The sequence below is a fragment of the Rattus rattus genome, chromosome 9 (assembly GCF_011064425.1).
Source record: "Rattus rattus isolate New Zealand chromosome 9, Rrattus_CSIRO_v1, whole genome shotgun sequence".
Lineage (NCBI taxonomy): Eukaryota > Metazoa > Chordata > Mammalia > Rodentia > Muridae > Rattus > Rattus rattus.
In genome coordinates this window covers 70705358-70717512 of record NC_046162.1, presented here as the reverse complement: position 1 = coordinate 70717512, position 12155 = coordinate 70705358, and the positions used below count along the sequence as shown (strand labels likewise).

Sequence of the window (12155 nt, the reverse complement as noted above, 5' to 3'; positions counted from 1 at the left end):
ACGAAAATTGTTCCCATCAAGTTAGGTGCATTGGAGGACTCGCCGGGATACGGCTATGACACCCATAGCTGCACCCGGTGTCTTCTGGGAAGGCTTCTGTCAAAACAAACAAACAAACAACAACAACAACAACAACAAAAAACCAAATGTGTAACCCGCAAAAATCGTGCCTGGGTAACCCTTGTCGATTTGTGGACATTTTAAGGCTTCTGTATTACTCTGCACAATATACTTAAAATGTAATTTGTTGGAACAAAAAGCATTTTACAAAACTTCCAGGAATATATTGTGCTTGTCAAGGCGCATGCTATGCGGATGAACTGTGTTCTTGGCTTAGTTGGGTCTCATTTTGAAGGCTGTTAATATTGGTGGTTTGCTGGTGTTTTGCTGACTTCTGTGGCAGCTGAGCACCCTAAGAAGGTCTTAGCCCACTTCAGAGCTGTCCACAAAGAAACAGAGTTTTTAAAAAAGGCGAGACTGATGAGTTAAATACAGTATAAATACAGAATATATATACAAGAAGAGCCACCCAACTCTTTTATTCCTTCTGAGGAATTCCTTTTTATTTCTTTTGTATATATAGGAGTCACATTGTAGTTGATGTCAGTGAAAGGAATACTGTGAGTAATTTAATTCTAAACCAAAAATAGAGCTTTGCTTATTTTTTAGTTTTGTATTTTTTTTTTTTAAACTTTTTGAGATATGGTCTTTCTCCATAGCTCTGGCTATGCTGGAATTCACATAATGTAGACCAGGCTGGCCTTGAACTCACAGATACGCCTGCTTCTGCCTCCCAAGTGCTGGAATCAAAGGTATATGCCACAATGCCTGGACCTTATTTTTCCATTTTAATACCTTAAATTTAAAGTTCTGATGGATAGCATAAAAACCTTTTCAATAGCAAGACATAATTTATGTGCACATAATTTATGTAGCAGGAATTCCTTCAAAATTGAAATGTTAATTTATATTTTTTTGTTGTTGGAGAATGATTAGGGGCAAGGGAAAGCAGGTTTTTTTCTTCACCAGGTATCACTTCGGCCTTATTTTTGCGTGGGTATGGGCATGCACACAGATTTGGAGACCAGGGGTCAAACTTGACCTTAGATATTTTCAGGAACTGTCCAACTTTGGACCTAGGCTCCGCGATTAGGCTTAGCAGGCTGGCCAGTGAGCTCTAGGGAGCCTCTCCAGTGCCTCACTAGGCCAAGCTTCCTAGGTGGTTACTAAAGAAGCTCCCTCCTCCTTTAGTAAGCACTTTCCTGACTGAACTGTCTCTCCTCAGCTTTTGTTTTTCGTGATGTTCTTTGAGTACTTGATTTAATTATTACATATCCTGATAGCAATGCTGATAGTCTGTCTGCTATTCAAATTACTTTTTTTTATGTTGGAGATATTGCTGATTTACATGTAAACGGCTAAGTGGTCAGATATAATGGCCGTAAGAGCTAGGGATTTCCGAAGTTTAATCTGGGATTTGCGCAATTACGGTTTTGGTGATTCACTTAACTGCTGAATTTTAGTCTCCTCTTATATCAAACACTAACATTTCCACAAAGGTCAAAGGATTTATTGAGAATTAGTGATTATGAGCAATCTTTTTGCTTTGGCCACAGCAAACAACAGGCTTAGGCAGGAATTTGAGTACATGGACGTGGTGTAGAAGCTGGAGGCACATCTAGGGCAGAGCTGTGCTTAAAGCTTTGGATCTAGCAGTTTCCATTGGTTTATTTATCCATTTGAATAGTTGTTTTCAACTTTACTTTCTAATACCTAGTATGCTAGCGTACTATGTTTTATATAATATTATACTGTACTTTTACCAAGTACATAACCAAATATATTGTAGGAATTTAAAATGAGACAAACCAAACACAATGCCTCCAAACCAGTCAACTAGTCATAAAATCTAAATCAAGTTACTTGATTTATTTAGTTTTAAAAAAATTAGTTCATTAATTAATTTAATTATTTATGCAGTACTGAGAATTGAGACCAGGGTCTCATTTATGCTCGGTAAGTACTCTGCCACAGAGCTGCCTCCCCAACCCTGAATAAAGTTTAGTTTTACCATATCCTTTTTTTAAAAAAAAAATCTATTTATTTTTTGTGTATGAGTACACTGTAGCTGTCTTCAGACACACCAGAAGAGGGCATCAGATCCCATTATAGATGGTTGTGAGCCACCATGTGGTTGCTGGAAATTGAACTCAGGACCTCTGGAAGAGCAGTCAGTGCTCTTAACCTCTGAGTCTTCTCTCCAGCCCTCTAGCCATGTCTTAAAATTGAAAAACATTCCTTCCTCTGATACACAGAAAGTAGGATGGCCATTTTTGGCAAGTGGGATCGGGAACATGTAATATTCCTGTAAGAACTATTGGGCGTTCGGAATGGAAGCATTAAAACCCAATCATTTGGGGCTGGGGAAATGGCATCCTCTGCAAAGTGCCTGCTGTTCAAGCATGAGGACTTGAGTTTGGATCCCCAGCACTGGAGTAAAAGCCAGATGTGGTGGTGTGGATCTGTAATGCCCGTCACAGGTAGATTTCTGGTTCTTAATGGCCAGACAGCTTAGCTGAATTAATGATCTCCAGGTTTAGTGCGAAGCCCTGTCTCAAAAATTGATGTGGATTGTGATCAAGGATTACATGCAAGATTCCACATGACTGTGTACACCCACATAAACTTGTATGACCCCCAAACAATTTGTCAAAAAGGCAATTAGTCATAGGCAAGTTGAACATTGATCTGTTTATGCAGCAATCAATTCTTTGGCCCTAATGTACTTGATAACATTTGAGGTGCTTACTAAGGTGTAGTTACGACCCCTGCTTTCCAAGAGTCTCCCCCAGAAGTAGAAAATATGTAAATGATGGACAGATTTATAGTAAATGTAGTGACACAGATGTATGCCTTTTACAGTAGAAGAGAGCAACAGCGTGCTGAGGACTAGTACACTCAGCAATGACATGGGAGCTGCATTTATCTGACGCAGGTCTGTAAAGACACTCGCATCAGGAGCAGAACCAGGTCAGGGCTTGAAGTGTTTGAAGAATGGGTAGAAAATGGTGGTGACAATGGGGAGTTAAAGTGTCCATTGGTGGGTTTGTTTAGACAGGCAGAGTGGTAAGAGGTAGGCTTAAGTGGGAAGACATCTGCACAGCTAACATAGAGCTTGGAAAGTATCCTGTAGTAGGCAGTAGAGAGATTTTGAAATAGTTATGATAAGCTTCACTTTTTTCTGAGGTAGAGACAAGGCTCGTTGGAAGGCAGGTCATGGGGTCATTGTAGTGTACTAGTTAGTGGTGTTCAGGGTTTTATTTGAGTATAGTAAGAATAGAGAAGCTGGATCTCTGGGTGTCTTGTCCCTAAACTTAGTTGTTTTATGGAGAGTTTAGACAGTGGAAACCTTGACATGGAAGGAAGGAAGGTGAAATAGATGATACCACCAGGCATATGGGAAAATTGTAGAGTTTTCTTTGGGATTTACGACTTCATAGCAAACAGGACATTGTGGAATAGGTCCAGGAAGCTGTTGTAAATATGAGTTGGAATTTCAAGGAGAGAGTAGAGTTAGCAATACAATTTAAGGGTGAATGACCCAAGGAAACAACGTGTAGTTCTAGGACTGATTGTGATTGCCCAGCGAGAAGGGGGAAAGTCAGAATAAAAGGAGACTGAGGAAAGGCCAAGGCAGAATCTGGACTTAGTGTTGCCTGGAGAAAGGAGCCATTGAGAAACAGCCAAGAAATGCAGTGCAGGAGGGAGCGAGCCATTGAAGTCAAAGATGCATTTCTAGGCGTGGTGAGTTCTAAGGAGGGCGAGGTGCTGCAGAGGTGTCTGACAGGGCACAGACAGAAGACAGCTGTTTGAGTGTAAGAGTAGTGGATCATGGGGAACCCTGAGAGCCTTCAGTCCATGATAGAGCTGAAGGGAGGACGACGGAGCTGGAGCAGCACAGCCGACTGGAAAGAGGGAGGCTAGACTGGGAGGGCACCCAGGGGAAGGAGCCGGTGAGGAGGGATGGGAACTAGGGGAGGAGGTAACTGCTGATGAATGGGAGGAGGAGGGGGTGTTGCAGCCTGGGCTGTGGGAATGGAGGCAAGGCACTTCCGTAAGGACGTGTCCTTTCAGAGAGGGCTGAGCTGAGAGGAGAACCGGTTTACTAGGGCTCTTACCATCTATTTTTTATTAACTAAGTTTTTTCCCCTTAAACTGAGAGAAGAGTTTCATTTCATTAATATGTATATTAAGTTTTAAAAGTTGCTTTGTGGACTGAGGAGAAGCAAACTCTTCAAAGTTCCCATTAGCGTGGATGAGAGCTACCTAACTCCAAGGCACTGCCATCCTTCTTTGGTTGCTCCTTGGATAGGGAGATACAGCTTGGGGAATCAGGGGCTTGCAGTATGGCCAAGTGGGGAGAAGCGCTCCAAGGCAGTGAGGTGGAGGTGGGAGACGGAGGAACAGAAGGAGGGAGGCACAAGTGAGCACTTGGGGATACGGTGCTGATAGCAGATGGAGGGTTTGTAATGGGACTGGAAAGCAAGAGATGTAGCCAGGAGATCGGAGGTCCCAAAGAGGGTGACTTTGGGGGTTGAAGTTGGAGGAACACTAGTTGGGAGGTGGAGGCAGGGATCTCAGCCAGTGTTTTCCCTTCTAGGTAGTACTGGGTGGAGAAAATAAAACACACATGTATGTGCAGTAGTGGGACCATAGTTCCCACTCATGGCTGTGAAGGAGATGAGGTGAATCTGAAAGGCAGGACAGATGGTCCTTTTGTAGGGAATAGTTAAGCTGTGGAACAAGATGGCTTTTAGGGCAGAATAGACCCCCCCAGCCTACAGTTTATAAATTAAATACGTGACAAATTGGTTGTTATATATTATGTAAATATAGCCTTGGTATGGTAGTTCACATTTTAAGTGGACATATTGATTATGGATGCATTTTTCTTTTTTCCTTTTTCTTCAGTTTTGTGGTTTGAACTGATGCACATGAACATGTACATGCATGCATACACGCGCATGCATACACACATATACACACTTTAATTTTTTTTAGATTTTGTAGATTGAACCTAGGTTTCAGATATGCTAGACAAGTACTGTGTTCTCTATACCTTTTACCTGTTATCTGGAGACAAAAGTCTGTATAAAATTTCCAAGCTTGCCTTGAGGCCACACTGTAACCCAGGCAGGCATTGAGTATTCTGAGTAATGGCATTACATGCTTGTGTGGCAGGTAAGGGTTGGATGTGTGTGTGTGTGTGTGTGTGTGTGTGTGTGTGTCTGAGTGTGTGTGAGTGTGTGTGTCTTGAGTGTGTGTGTGAGTGTGTGTGTGTGAGTGTGTGTGTGTCTGTGTGTGTCTGAGTCTGAGTGTGTGTGTCTGAGTGTGTGTGTGTGTGTGTGTGTGTGTCTGAGTGTGGGTGTGTGGGTGTGTGTAGACCATTTCATCCTCTTTTTACCATATCTTTTGAGACAGAGACTTCCCTGAACCTGGTGCTCATCTGTTGTGTAGGTATACTGGGTGACCTGTGAATTCCAGGAACCCACCAGGCTCTGCCTCCATTGCAGGAGGATTACAGGCACCTGTGACTGTGCCTGGAAACTTTATGTGAGTGATCCAGACTCAGGTCCCCATACTTATAGAGCAATAAGCTCTTTAGTAACTGAGCCATCTCGACATCTTCTGGACATATTTTAATATAAGATATTTTGTTTCTGCTGTTGTCAGTTTTACCTCAATTATATATTTAATATATACAAAGAATATTTTTAGAAGTTTAAGGGGAATTACAGAATTTTAAGATTTTGGTATATACAGTGCACTGAATTTTCATAGTACAGATTTCTCAGTCTCTTCTGCAATTCATATACAGAACTGTTGGTTAAGCACCCCTAGTGGGTTTTTTTCTTTCTGACACTTGTTTCTCTCTATTCAGACTGTCCTTCACTAATGACCTCTATGAACCATTGACTCTTCTCACTACTGAAGTTTTTTTCCTTCCTAGGACTTCATAGCAGCGGACTTAGCACACAACCGTTTCCTCCCCTGGAGTCGTTTATTTATGTTGGTTTGTGTATTCATTCTTGGTTGCCATGTTAGTATCCATGATTACACTACAATTTGTTGGCTATTTCCATGGTTGATTTTTCTAAAAAGCTACTCTAAGTACCACATCTGCATTCTTTGTGTCAATATAGATTTTGCATTTTACTTGAGATTTCTTTGGTTGTATGGTAAGTGCAGGACTAGCTTTGAAAGATACTGGCAAGTTATTCCGGAATGTCCCTGTCATTTCACTCTCTGGCCAGCAATACACAAGCGTTCTGTGTTCTCCATCCTCACCAGCACTTTGCATCTCTCGCCTGCATTCTGGCTGTCCTCCTGTGGTGTTGGGGTATTGCAGTATGGTTTTGGTTGAACATATTTTCATGTGCATAATTGTCATTGTTTATATTTCTCTGGTGAAGGGATCAATGTTGTAGAAATAACGTGAACTGACACCTAGAAGTTGGACATGCTTGGAGGATTCAGTACTGTATTTGAAGTCGTGTATACAATCTGCAGTGACCCAGTAGTTGGTATAACCATCACTTCAGATTTATTGATTCCCCCTCTTTACTCTCTTTTAAAATATACAACCGATTGTTGTCAGAGAGATGACCCTTGCAGCATTTTTATTGCATATTCTCATTCTTACGGCTAAATGGTGAGAGTTACTCAGTTTCTTTATTAGTTGGAATTTCGTTCTGTGCTGGGTGTTGAGCCCAGGACCTCTCAGCACACAGCACTCACAGCTCTGCACACTCCTGCAGCCGCACATGCCCTCTGATTGAAGTTGTTTATGAATTCAGGACTTGCAAGCATTTCCCCCTGGTCTCTAGTTTATTTTCTCAGTATCTTAATAGAGTCTTCACAGATCAAAGTCTGAAGGACTTTTTTCTTTTTCCTTTTTGGTGTGTGGTATGTGTGGTACGACGTCCAATATTGTGTTACAATTTTTTATTTTATTTTTTTTCTTTTCTTTTTTTTTTCGGAGCTGGGGACCGAACCCAGGGCCTTGCTCTTGCTAGGCAAGTGCTCTACCACTGAGCTAAATCCCCAACCCTACAATTTTTTATTTTGTATATAATTCTATTTTTGCCTTAGTAACGTCACGGGGATTTTTTTATTTTCATTTTTTACAGTTTACACTTAGGTCCACTATTAATTTGGAGTTAATTTACATATATAGTATAGCATTATTGTTATAGCATTGTTATAAAATTGTCATTTCTCTTTGATTATGCCTTTGTTTAAAATCAGAGGTCCAGATTTGTATTGGTTCACTTTGTGCTCCCTGTCCTGTTTTCCTGGTCTGTTTGGTCTTGAGTACTGCAGCACATTCTACAATAAGGTGATCTGAGCCCTCCAACTTTTCGCCTCTTCAAAATTGTTGCTGCTATGCTGATTCTATTACGTTTTCGTACATTTTAGATTTAGCATGTCTGTATTTATAGCCAATGTGCCTGAGTTTTGATTGTAATTCCCTGAGTATAGCAGTCAATTTAAGGAGGACTGGTGTTTAATTGACACGTTTTCTTTAATGTATTTTAATCACAGTTTCATGGCTTACCTCACACAGATGCTTAATGCTTAATTTTAATTCTTTCACAGATAGGAGTCTGGAAATGGGAAGTGAAGAAGAAAAATGGGAGAAGCTAGATGCAGAATTTGATCACTTCGTGGTAGATATGAAGCCCTTTGTTCTAAAATTACCCCACAGGTCAGGTAAGATTGTTTTGTTTGAAATTTATTTGAAACTAGACTTTGACTTGTTTTTGAGATATTCTTGCTATGTAGCTCTGGCTGGACTGGTGTTCACTATGTAGCCCAGGATATCCTCCAATATATGGCAATCTAACTACCTCAACTTTCCTAGTGCTTGGATTATATGCATGGGCCAGCATATCTAGCTGAAGTTAGATTCAAATTAAAAATAGTATTATTTAATCTGACCTGTTATATTAGCTAATAATTATTTTATCTTTGCTATGACAAAATATCTGTCAGATGCAACTTAAGAAACCCATGGCTCACAGTCTGAGAGTAGGGCTTGTCAGGGTAGGAGGGCATGGTGGCAGGGGCTTGAGTCAACTGGTCACATTGACTCCACAGGCAGGTGGAAGAGAGCAGTGGCTACCCCTTCAGCCTGCCTTCCCTTTTATCCTGTTAGGGTCCTCCAGCCCTTGGAGTAGTGCTGCCCTCCCATAGCACGGCTCTTCCTCAGTTATATCTTTCTGGAAACACCCTCATAAACTCATCCAGGAATGTGTTTCCATGGTGAATCTCAGTATCTCCAATCGAGATTAACTGTTACACAAGTGAGCTGTCAAAATGGAACTAAACTTGCCTGAATTCTAGTTTTTACCACGGCTGTAGGATTGTTTACTTTGAGCTGTCCCAGCATAAAGAAAACTTGAGTGCAGTGTCCTCTAAACGTTGGCTTTACTCTGTTGTGATGCAGCGCCATGTCTCCTGAGGTAAAGCACGGGATCGTAAAGTTAGGGACTTCTGCCTCTTCACTGTCTTCCTCCTCCTCCTCCCTTGGAAATGTCATGCATTTCATGACGACACTGTTGACCTCTGATTCTGATTAATCTGTATGGTCAACTACAAATGATTTTTGTTGTGGTCCTACTTCTCATTTTTGTCCTATTATCTCTATATTTGGATGAGAATCTTTGTTACATAATAGTGATTCACAGATATTTAAAGCATTAACGGGTAGTTTAATAGAATTTAGGGGTTTAAGGTCATCTCTAAGCTGTGGGGTCATACTGACTGTGAGGGAAATTCAGGTTTGGTAGACATTGAGTAGGGAGTGTGGAGTGGGGCGAAGAAGCTATGGCTTCCAAGTTCTCATTTCCACGAGATCTCTAAGTAGACTTATATCCAAAGTGAGGTGCTAACTTAGTACTATAGACAGCACAAGGGGCTGCATTGAGAGGCAGTGTGACATAGAAATGATACAGTCTGCTCAGTCAGTGTTCTGGAGCCTGCAGCCTTTTCTGGCCTTCCCTTTAACTGCCTTCTGCTTCTTTTCCTCCCTTGCTGGTCCTTAGCCTTCCCTTTCTTCTGTTGTTCTCTCGTATCACAGCTTCAAGTCCCTTCACATGGGCTGACCAAGATGACTTCAGATAGTGTGTAATGACACATCTGTGTTACATCCTCTTCTGATAGTCACTACCTTTTAAAAATTATCACATATCAGTTGTACAAAATAATGGTTTCATGATGACATTTTCGTACCTGTTATGAACACTGTATTTACTTTGCTCGTGGCTGTTCCCTTTATTATCCTTTCTTGCCTCCCTCCCTACTAATGCTTTTCCTTATCCCTTCTCAGTTCCATGGCCTCTTCTTTTAAGTCTAGATTTTGTGTATGAGATAAAGTATGTGATATTTGTCTTTCTGAATCTGGTTTGTTTTGCTTAACATAATAATCTGTAGTTCATTTCATTTTCCTATAGATACCATGATTTTTTTTATATCTGAGTAAAATCATACTGTATAAACATAACATTTTTTATTCATTTTCTCACAGATGGACACCTACTTTGATTCCATAACTTTATAATTACTACATTTTACTTCTTTTTGGTCTTGCATCTGCCAGTTAAGAAATTTTATACTAGAATTTCCTATTATAAATGTATCTCAAATCAAACCATTCTCATATTTTGTCTTCTTTTAAAAATAGATTTTAGGTATGTAGAATTGCTTAAATATATCCTTAGGTTCAAACACATCGTCTATATGTAACATTCATGACCCTCTTTTACTACTTCATAATGAAGATGTAGGAACTCATATCCTTTTTGAGAACTAGAAATTTGTCCCAGTGCCTCTCGTCTTATAGCTGGATCTGACAGTGGGCTTGTCTTCCATTTTAATAGAGTCAAGCTCTCCACGAGTCAGGTCGTGCCGTAGTGTGTGCACCAAATACAATGAAGACGTCATTTGGTGTAAGACATGAAGAAAACACAGTTTCAACTACGCGCTCAAGCTTATCAGTTCCAGATCTCTATTTGCTTTTTGTATAAAGTACACTGGGTATTCATAAAGTTTGTTTGGTGGCCATATAATTTTCAAAGCAAAAATGCATACTTTTAATAAAAGACCTACCTCTCATACCTGTGGTGAGATTACAAAGTGGTAAATCCAGCCTTAGTGGTTTTTCTTTTTAGACAAAATAATAAATGAACATGACCTTTATAAGCCAAAAGATTAGTGATTTGTATAATATATGTAATCCACAAGTTGAGTTAGACTGACAAAAATATCAGAGTAGTGTTCATGAGACTTAACAAATCCTGTGTTACAGCAAGATAATACACTCCGTGGGTCATTATATGTGGATTAAACTGCTACAGTTTTAGGTAGATTTTTTTAAAAGGATAATTATTTCATGAAATTACACATAAATAGTACTCAATTATTTTAGAGATAGTAAAAGAAAACCTTAAATCAGCCTCAAATCCCTTGAAATTATTGGCTTTAATAGATAAAATGTTTGGATTTAATTTTGGAGATGATGTGTACTGCTTAGCAGTCAGAGACTGTGCTTTATTTCTGTGTTTATATAGTTAGGAGGTAGGAATGGTTTTTTCACTATGTCAAAAGTAATTTTATTGATATAAAATTACAACAAATTTTTACCTGAAAGCATGTTTGATAGTATTCAAAGATTTTTCTTAACTTTCAAAGATAGATTATAGGAGTTTTATTTTTATTAAAATATGTATCCACATTTGCGTTGCCTAACTGCAATAATAATGAAGGTAAACTCTAGACTGGCAGTATAGTCTGTTTTCCAGCCCACACCCATTTGTTGTTGTAAAGTTTTATTAAAATGTAGCCATTTGCTTGTACATGGTTTATTAATGCTTTCTTGGTAAGATGGCTAGAGTAAGCTAAGCCAGAAATCACATGGCCTTGAAAGGTTGAAGTTGGGCCCTTTACTGAAGTTGGCTGATCCTGCTCTAGATTACAGTAGGCGCTTATATATGCCTTTGTAATTTATGCATTGTCATTGAAACATTGGGTTTCACATAGTTCTTATGTACTTACAGAACGGCAGAGGTGTGCTCTTTGGATCAGAAAGCTGTGTGAGCCCTCAGGAACAGGAGCAGGACTCATGGGCAGGAAGAATCGAAACCTGTATGCAAAGCTGCTACTGCATATGCTTAGGCGCGGGGTCCTTGAGGGCCCTTTCACACACCGCCCTGAGCCAGGGACACTGAAAGTCTTACCATCATACATGGTAGGCACCGTCGACAGTCGTTTTCATGTCTGTAAAAGTGGGTGTGATTTAGTATCCCTTTGGGAATGGAAGTGATAGTGAGTTATGTGTGCTGCATCAGTTGTAAGTTAAGGCTTTTCTTCTCATTCATTTTTTCCCATTTTCACTAGAAACATTCTTCTGTTATATTTTATTCATTTATATTCCATTATATAGAAACAAATTTTAAAGCTGACCTTAATTACTTACTAATTTTCAAATTTGACTTAATAATTTAAATACTTCAGTAAATTATAGCTTATTAATTCTTTAATATATTATTTAACATATTATCAGTTTAATAACTATTGGAAGTTCCTTCTAGTTTGTTGAAACAGTAAGTTAGAATTTAAAAGTGGTTTTCTGTATTGCTCTAATTATTATCTCCTTTGTTACAAGGCACTTATTTTATAGCTGGTTGACGAATTGACCCTGTCTTGCTCCTTGTAAACATAAATTTGCCTATTTGTTTGTGTGTGTTTTAAGTATGATATCTGCCTAACTATAGTTGAATATATATACATACACGTATATAAAGTTCATATATACATATGTACGTATATATATGAACTTCAAAATTATTATATAGATTTGTCTACATTTTAGCAATTTCCTAAAGAAAGTCTGGTAACATGGCATACTGCAATCAGAGGATCATTCCTTTCGTTGGTGGCTGAATGCAAAAACTTTTAATGCTGTTATCTCTTGTAAAAGGAGTCACATACATTTTGCCTATGCCAAGACTATCAGTAGTGGGGAGAATAGTTTTCTCTATGTATTTGATTAGACATTAGAATGAATACATGAGTCTCCCTGTTATCTGTGAAGC

General features: G+C 39.3%; 1 protein-coding gene across 1 annotated transcript in view; it reads left to right on the top strand.

Moving 5' to 3' along the window:
- The window catches only part of Cep112 (centrosomal protein 112), a 436808-nt gene that overhangs the window by 1141 nt on the left and 423512 nt on the right, over positions 1-12155 (top strand). The window contains 2 exon segments of the mRNA XM_032914210.1: positions 7660-7773; positions 11118-11308. Coding sequence (XP_032770101.1) covers positions 7660-7773; positions 11118-11308 — 305 coding nt within the window.